Source organism: Xiphophorus hellerii, chromosome 16 (assembly GCF_003331165.1).
Source record: "Xiphophorus hellerii strain 12219 chromosome 16, Xiphophorus_hellerii-4.1, whole genome shotgun sequence".
Classification (NCBI taxonomy): domain Eukaryota; kingdom Metazoa; phylum Chordata; class Actinopteri; order Cyprinodontiformes; family Poeciliidae; genus Xiphophorus; species Xiphophorus hellerii.
The window spans coordinates 6025627-6034006 of NC_045687.1; the positions used below are offsets into that span (position 1 = coordinate 6025627).

General features: G+C 37.7%; 1 protein-coding gene across 1 annotated transcript in view; it reads right to left on the reverse strand.

The window, feature by feature from the left end:
- Positions 1-7219, reverse strand: part of lasp1 (LIM and SH3 protein 1) — a 35814-nt gene extending 28595 nt beyond the window's left edge. Inside the window, exon 1 of the mRNA XM_032587131.1 lies at positions 6919-7219. Coding sequence (XP_032443022.1) covers positions 6919-6987 — 69 coding nt within the window. The 5' untranslated portion in view covers positions 6988-7219. The remainder of the gene's footprint in view (positions 1-6918) is intronic.
- Between the last annotated feature and the right edge of the window lie 1161 nt (positions 7220-8380).

Below are 8380 nucleotides of genomic sequence, written 5' to 3' on the forward strand. Positions count from 1 at the left end.
CGCAACTGTACATGTGTGCAGGGCTGGATTTGGGTTAAATGTCACAATGTGAGAGATGCATGTGTGTCAATGAGGGCTTTAGCCTCCAGACAAGAGAAAATGTTCACTCAGCATTGGTCAAGTCAAGTCAAGTAGTTTAGGAGGATGAATCTCAGATATACCAGTAAAAATAATAAAATAACACAAAGAGCTGGTTAGTGAACACCTAACTTAAAACTGTATTCAAAAGCATCGATTTCACAGTATAATTTAAAAATTAGGAGTTCAATTTATGAATGTTCTCACTGTACAAACAAATCATTCTACTGTTTAGGACAGAATGTTTGGGCAAACTAATATGGCCTTTTAATCATCTTTAAAACATCTTAGGATTATGTCCCAGTGGTCATAAATACAGCCAGACAGACCATATTTTGAGAGATACGAGTATCTTGCATGCCAAAACAAAAATCTATTGCTCTCTTTTGGAAAAGAACAGATAGTCCAAGTGTTATATTTTGGTTTAGACAAGTGTTGGCAACTTTCCCCTGGAAAGAACAACATGTATACAGAAAGGAAAGTAAGAGAAATTTAAGATGATTTGGACTTCATTTTATTTGTTAAAAATCAATAAAATCATGTTTTTTAAAGTACACGAAAGTCTGTATAAATAAATTATTAAAATTGTAGAAGCTATTATTGTGAGGCAGTTATCATGCACTGAAAATCTCATAACGCGTGAGGTTTCAGGCTTTAAGTGCGGCCCATCTTCTGGTGTTAACCACTTCCTGGGTCGACGTGTGAGGCAGTTTAATTTGAGAACCAGGCAGTGTTGTGCTGGTATGCCTAAAGCCTTGCACATCTGGATAGTGCTAAAAAGGATAATAAAACAACTCATTACCATATGCAAGTTAATTAAAACTTAACTTAATTAGCTTACGAAAAAAAAATTACACTTTTTTTGTTTCAACCCATGGCATTGTGGCTCAGCTGCAGGCAGAAAGTGATTTTCACAGACTTGCTGGAAATGAGGTGAAAATTTACTTTCCTAACTTTTCCTTCCAGATTTTAAATGTGCAATAACTTTACTGTTGTGCATCCTTACACAACAGTAAAGATGTCCAAAGTATGTCCCAACAGAAACATAAAAGAGGAACATAATTAAAGATCTTCCTTGTCGTGCTGTAAATCAAGCACATAATAACCCTGTCATGGCTGTAAATGTCTCTTTGCAATGTGAAACCACATTTGCGCTGGTATAAACTGTGCAGTAAATAAAACCCAACATGTGAAGTGGTTCCTTCTTCTTGATCATACACACCTGACCACTCAGTGAAGCCGATGCCACTGGAATTTCTGATGTGGTTGGAGACATCAGAGGAAGGTGGCTGGAGGTTGCTAAAGACGCCTCACCTTTGTGGCATTTAGACAACGTGACTCAGCTCTCAAAATAACCTGACTAAACATAGGCTGCCATTCCTAAGACGAGGAACAAAACATTTGAGAATGCCTGATTCCGGTCTAGAAGCATTGGCAGTTAAAACATAAGTCAGGTGATTTTTTTTTAGAGATTTTTTTAATTTTGCATGCGTGCAAACATGAATGGGATGTAGGATATATTGTTTTTCAAACAGTAAAGACTGTACAAGATGAATATGCGTTGACCTTTGACCCTTCCTTACTGCAGTTTCCTGTGATTGAGCAGAAGCAACACAATAGACGCTCAAATCTTACAGGAAAATCCTGCAGTAGCAACCAAACAAAGCAACCACATTGTTAAATAACCTAAAAATGGGTTAGCCATAAAATGGAAGATAGGATCGAGTATTATGTTAAGCCCTGAGCCATTTTATTGCTTCATATATAGTAGCACTCCAGGCTCTCTGGAGGTCTTTCACGATATTAAAGAACAAAAATGTATATAAATAAAAGGAGAACTAGTGTGTCCACACATTATTTCTTACTACAAAAATTTATTTTTACATAAGTCACTGTTGCAAGATGATTTCTGTAGATATCTCTATAAAAATAGCATAGATAACAGTCTGACTTGGATGATCTGCCGACAGTTTAAAAAAGATCCTCAGTGCTTATTGTAGTAAACCGCTTAGTGAGAAAATACGTTTTTCTGTCTAGCAATGCAATCTTTAGCCTAATGCAACCGAAAACAGAAACAGGTGCTGGTCATGTTACTTGACTTGGAGCTGTCTGGCACAGATCATTTTGTATTTCCCAAAATGATCTGATGATGTTTTAGAACAACTTTAATAAAGTATTTTTCATTTATCTACCGTTAAAAAAAAATCAAGATCAATGTAAGGTAAATTAGTTATTTTAGTTTGATCAGGGGTCCTAATCTCTCATACTTTTTAAGAGTGAGCTGACCCAAATGGAAATCAATTTTTTTATATTTATTTGTATTAATGTGAAATTCATGTTTAATGGTAACGAGGTGTGGCATAAAAATCATTTTGTTGCCATTTATCCCAAAAAATCATGAAAATACTTAATTACCAAGCAAACTAAAATGATATGCAACGATTAAGAACAAGAGTATGAAATTGTTTAAGGTCAGGTTTCAGGCGTGAGGTTTAACACCTGATGGAACTAAATGGTAACAGAAGAGTGCATTGTAAGAGCCAATGGGAAAATCATTACCTAAAGGTTTAGAAATAAGCAAACAGCATTTTAAATATTTCTTATTTGTCATGTGTGGGGACAAAATTATTGTTTAGTTTATGTGCTAGACTGAATAACTCTGAATCAAAATAAGTAAAAAAATAAAATAAAATTCTGTTTAAGTAGCAAAAAAGACATTCAAATCCAAACTTGGCTAACCTGAGGCTTTGGTTGACCATTTGACCTTTAAAGTAGGTAATAAATAGTTGCATAAAAGCCAATCAGCAGTGCTGAAAATAAGATCTCTCAACTGTTGCAACAACTACCCAAAAGCCTAGAAACAGCAGCACACCTCTTTTGCGAGAAAATCCACATGAGGAAGGAAAGCACAAGTCAGTTTCACAAACTATTTATAGACCTTTGAACAAGCAGCAGGTTAACCGTCCAAGAAGAGAGTAACCACCCAATGGCCTATATATCAAATTAGACTATTAATAAAACGTGCAAAAAATCTGGAACAGAGTTGTGCAACCTGCAGGCCAGTTTAGCAAAACCTACGACAATATGCAGTAACGGGAGACACAGTAAGAGTGGAAGAAAAGCTTTGCACTAATGTTTTTGTTTAAAAAAAAATCTATTAGTCCATTTTAAAAGTAGAAAACTGGGACACATCCTTTTGCTCACACAGCAATTTCCTTATTACACATCTCATTGGCTGGACTTCAAAGCCTTTTTGTGAAACAACGCCACAAAATTGACAGGCATGCTCTGGATAAATGAGCTAAATATGTTCTTAATAACTTTATGCAACAAGCTGGTATGTTAAGCCCCAAATGAAATCAAAATGAGATGGAGAACCAGTTGTAAAGAAGAGCCCAGACGAAAGTTTACGTCCTGTCTTTACCTGCTGCTACTACAGGGCCCAGTCCTGCTGCAACTACAGGAATCCAGCACAGACAAAAGGCCTGGTTGTTCACCTCCTGCTACAGAAGGCAAAGCACAAGTGGAAGAACATTAAGCTACTCCACATGTACACCTGAGCGGATGGAAAAATACTCTGATCAGCCTTGACTGCTTTAAAACAAAGATGGAAATGTGTGCAGTTTTGAGGGGAAAAAAAGTGGGGAGTCTGACACAGAATGGCAGAAAACGTCAACATACGGAAAGCTAGCTTGCTTTGCTGGGTTCAGAGCAGAGAGATGGCACTGCAGGCCTGGAGCGGAGCATGCTACATGGGAGTGTCTGTCTGCTGAAATGCACTCTGCTTCAGGACGGATTCCACAACGCATTCAGGGTGCACTTGTGGCAATTTGATTTCTATCAATCCAAGCTTTGTAACAAACCAACATTACTTCTGTGGAGATGTCTGATCCGCCCTGTAATATGGGATGGCTGCGGGTCTGGAGGGCTTCTGAGGTAAATCAATTCCAGTTGAAAGCACAATGGGAAAATACCATTCATGTCTGTTCTGCAGAAGAGTGCTGCATCCAGTCTGGGAATGATGTTAGTTTAGATAAACTGCTTTGTGAGCTTTTTCCAACACCTTCTTTTGTCTATCAACCCTGGCAGATAAGCAGATTTCAACAGTGATTGATTTTCTCTTGACTTTGAAGCATCCATTGCACAAAATATCTAATTGGTCAACTAAAATATGTTTGCCACTTTACAGATTTCTCCTGTCTCTACTTATTTGTCACACCTAAATGCTTCTGAACAGATATTAATATCCAATTTGATTTTATCTAAAGGGGCAGTATTATGTAAAAGACTTTTTTGAGCTTAAAGTTTTATGCTATTTTCTCATCAAAAACACCTGGAGTGTTGCTTTAATTCAAGCATGTTTGAGAAATACTTTTATCTCCGTAGCAACCATTCAGCTGTGAAAAACACCTGGGTGGGCCTAGCTCCGCCTTCGAGACACAGTTCTTCCCCCGAATCAGCTCCTTCAGACTAGCCAGCAGCAATTAGCAATCACCTGTTGGAACTGCAAGTCAGCTGAACTCATAAAAGGTATTTCTCAGTGCAACGTTGGTAAAAACGCTGTTAAAGGCTTAATAGTAGCGCCATGTTGTGATGACTTAATGAAGGCGGAGTTTCAGAAAGAGAGGGGGTTTTTAAAGAGAGAGAGGCCCAATTTCAATGGGTTAAATTATGAAGTCAAATTTGATATATATAGCATTTTTATAACAACTGAAAGTTACAGATTCTTGATTAATTGTGCTATAAAATGACACTAGATGCCTGAAAAAAACATAATACAGTCCTTTAATCAGAGAAGTAATACAAACCAAATCTAGGCTTCTGTGAAATAATATTTTCCTTTATTTTTAAAATAATTATGATTCACCACATATTTTTAGAAAGATAAGTTCCATTACACAAGCCAGACCCTGACATGATTACTGGGAGACATGTACAATCAGAAAATCCTTTCATTAGACAAAAGGCTAAAACTAAAGAAATTCATCAACAGATGAGAAACATAGACTTCCATCAGTCATGACTACAAATCCATTTCTAAAGTTTTAAAATCCCAGTTAACCACAAGAAGACTCGTCCAGAACAACCAACATCTAGAAAAGCACAGTACTCATATTGGACCACGTTGGTTTTCAGAGCTATAGTCATCATTTCAAACGTGCTTTTTGCATTTATTCAGCTTACCTTTCTCCGATATTGAACTTTGTTTAATTTGAAACATTTAAGCATAAACAAAACACCCTTTTTTTCAAGCAGTAAATGTGGTAAGGCTTATATTGGAAATTTTGTAAGTAATTGATAATCAGGTGAAGAGACCGAGAAACTAGCTAGTGATGTTATCAAAACCCAGTCAGTTCCATAAACACACTTAAAAAAAAAAAAAGCTGCATCATTCTGTCAAGAAATGATCGACATCACTGTAATTATCATGTCCTGTTTAGCAGAAAACTTGCACCGAATGTAACTTGAGTTACGCTGATCAGGCTTTGAATGGCCGACCACAAATTACAGTTTTCCTTGAGGTCTGACCTACCGGTTCAATTTCTGCTTTTAATACTGTGACACACAGATAACAAGAAGTGCTGCAAATGCTTTAACTTTTGGGAATAGTTTTGAATTCAATACAAATTAATTATGTTTTCCAAATCTCACTTGTTTCATCACCTGTGACAAACCTAAACTTGTGGAGATTGTTAGTTTTGCATCAGTTAAGGAACAACAATCAGAACCGACTGCTGCATGTCTAAATGTAACCGATGCAGCTTATTTCATTTTAAGAGAAATATGTCTTAAAGACTGCAAATTATATGTAATGGATAGATTTATGACAAACCACATTTTCACAATACAAGATCATATCTTGATTAAAAGAAAAGTTTAAGTCCTAATCATTGTAAGAGAGATGTTGTAACTCATATTCAAAGCAAAGAGACCCCACCCAGATGAGTACAGTAGGGACTGAGCATGAGTGATTTCAGCGTCTTGTACAGTTAAATAGTTGCAAAACTCTTTAACAAACTTGAATTTTCAAGTTTTTTGGGCACCCATGTTTTTCTACGAGTTAAAGAGAGAAAACAGGAACAAAACTTGCACTATTAACACTTCCTTTAGCTGTGCCACGACTGCCAATGACTGACCTCGACAGAGTCACGGTGGGTAAAATTGATGAGATTACCCCCTGATCTGAGATTAGCGGTGTGTTTTGGGTGAATCCGAACGAGTAAACTCATCAAATAATCCCCGATTTGAGATTAGCCGATGAAATTGAGACAATCCGCGCTACAGTACCTGGGAGGAGTTCAGGACACGGAAACAAACGTGTTCGGTCGTGGATAAAGTGCTGTATTGTTCAGGAAATGGGTGGAAATATCTCCACCTGAGGGGATTAATGTGTGAAGGTAAAAACGTACTAAATAATAAATAAATACGCCCTGTTCGAAAGCAGTGGTGTGTTTTGTCGTTTCGGGCCCAGACGAGGCTCGGTTGTCGGGAGCACATCGAAGCCTCGCTTGCGGGTAAATAAACACCTTAATCCAAATTAATACACAAAACCTACATAAAAGGAGCATATTATTAACCAGGATGGGCACTATTTCCCTTTTCGACCACGTTGTGGTGCCACCGCATTCCCAGACGCTGGCTAGCTGCTAGCTTGCTAACGTCGACGTACCTGTTCCTCTGTTGGGCTCTTCAGTTCATTCACCGAAATATGTGAACGCTTTCGCTTTTAGCGAGGCAGAAACAAAACCCAGATAGGGTCCAAAACAACTCAGCCCGGTTTCTTTTATTTTCCAAAAATGAAAAAAAAAGAAGAAAAACAAAGATATTTCGAGCTCTTACCTTGTCCAGACAGTTCACTTTTTCCGTGGGGTAAACGACTTGATTACATCTGCCACACAACGGATTCATGTTGGAGGAAACGCTCTTCTCGCTAGTTAGCAGACAATCCGGCGGTGATACGGGACAAAAGTGGCGGCGTGCTGTCGAGTGTTCGCTTTAAAACACCAGCTACAGAAGTCGGTTGCTGACCAAAACCAGAATCTTGTTGTATGGAGCAAAGGAGATTGTTGTTGTAGCCGCACAGCTGGCTGTCAGTCTACTAACCAGACACGGAAAGCACGCTCCCGACGCCCTCCTCTCCTTCCTTACAATGCGCGTGTCCGTGCAGAGAAGGGAGAAAAATTTACAATTTGGGCTTTTTTTCCACCTAAATTTTCATTGAATGAGTAATTACTCATCAGATGACTTAATGGGGAAATATATAATTTGAAAATATCCACCAACTACTGTAACAGATGTGTCAAAGTGCTGCAAATCAGTATTTAGTGATGTCTGATCGAGCCCCGTGCACCTCCTGTTTGTCCTATCCATGCTCCATCTGTTCTTGCATAGCAAACTAATGCAGTCATCTCGCAGATTTTGGGGCTCCACCAATTCAGTGCTCCTAAATCACATTTTACACATCTGCCACGTTCACTGCATGTCCTACTTCATGTCCAGGTGAAACGATTGCGTAGGGCGACACCTGCTGGCAAACGCTATAACAAACAATTTCATCCATTCATCTATTTTCTATGCATTGGGCAGTCATAATCCCACGGTAAACACAGAAAAAACACAATTATACCACAGGAAAATGTAGAAAAACAGATTAACCTAACGTGCATGGTTAGTTTTTGAACTCTATATTAGGAGTTTGGACCTATTTATAGCACTTTATTCAGCAAAACAGCGCCTGTCTTTCTGTTTTAGCAAACTAAAAGGTAAGCGCAATGACTCTGGGATTACATGTAGTTCAAAGTTGTATATTTTTTAACAGTGAGCTTTAGACTCTTTCTTACCATTGTGTTCACAAGGTTGTAAGATAAAGGTGTAATGATTTGATGTGTTTACAATATTTAAATATTACTACAAATTCTTGCAGCAATTTTTTGATATATGAAGGATGAAACACCTCTTCCTTACTTGAATGCTATGTTCTTGTGTTTTTCCCATTTTGAAGCAGGCCTCTGCCACATCATATTTAGACCTCAGGGAATCAGGAAGTCACTGTTTATTATTTGGACATTTCCAGTCAACTTAATAAGATGAAACAAATAAAATGATCTTATTGTGAAACAGTTCTAGTAGGACAATATCAAACAGTAAAACAGAACAGAAAGTTAGAAAACATGTAGCAAAACCCACATTTTTTTTACTGTTTTTCTCTGGTTTTTTCAATCACAGTCATAAATTAAAACATTTCATTTAGCTATTGCAGTGTATCATTTGGAAAACTATTTCCAACATTTTTCTGACCCAT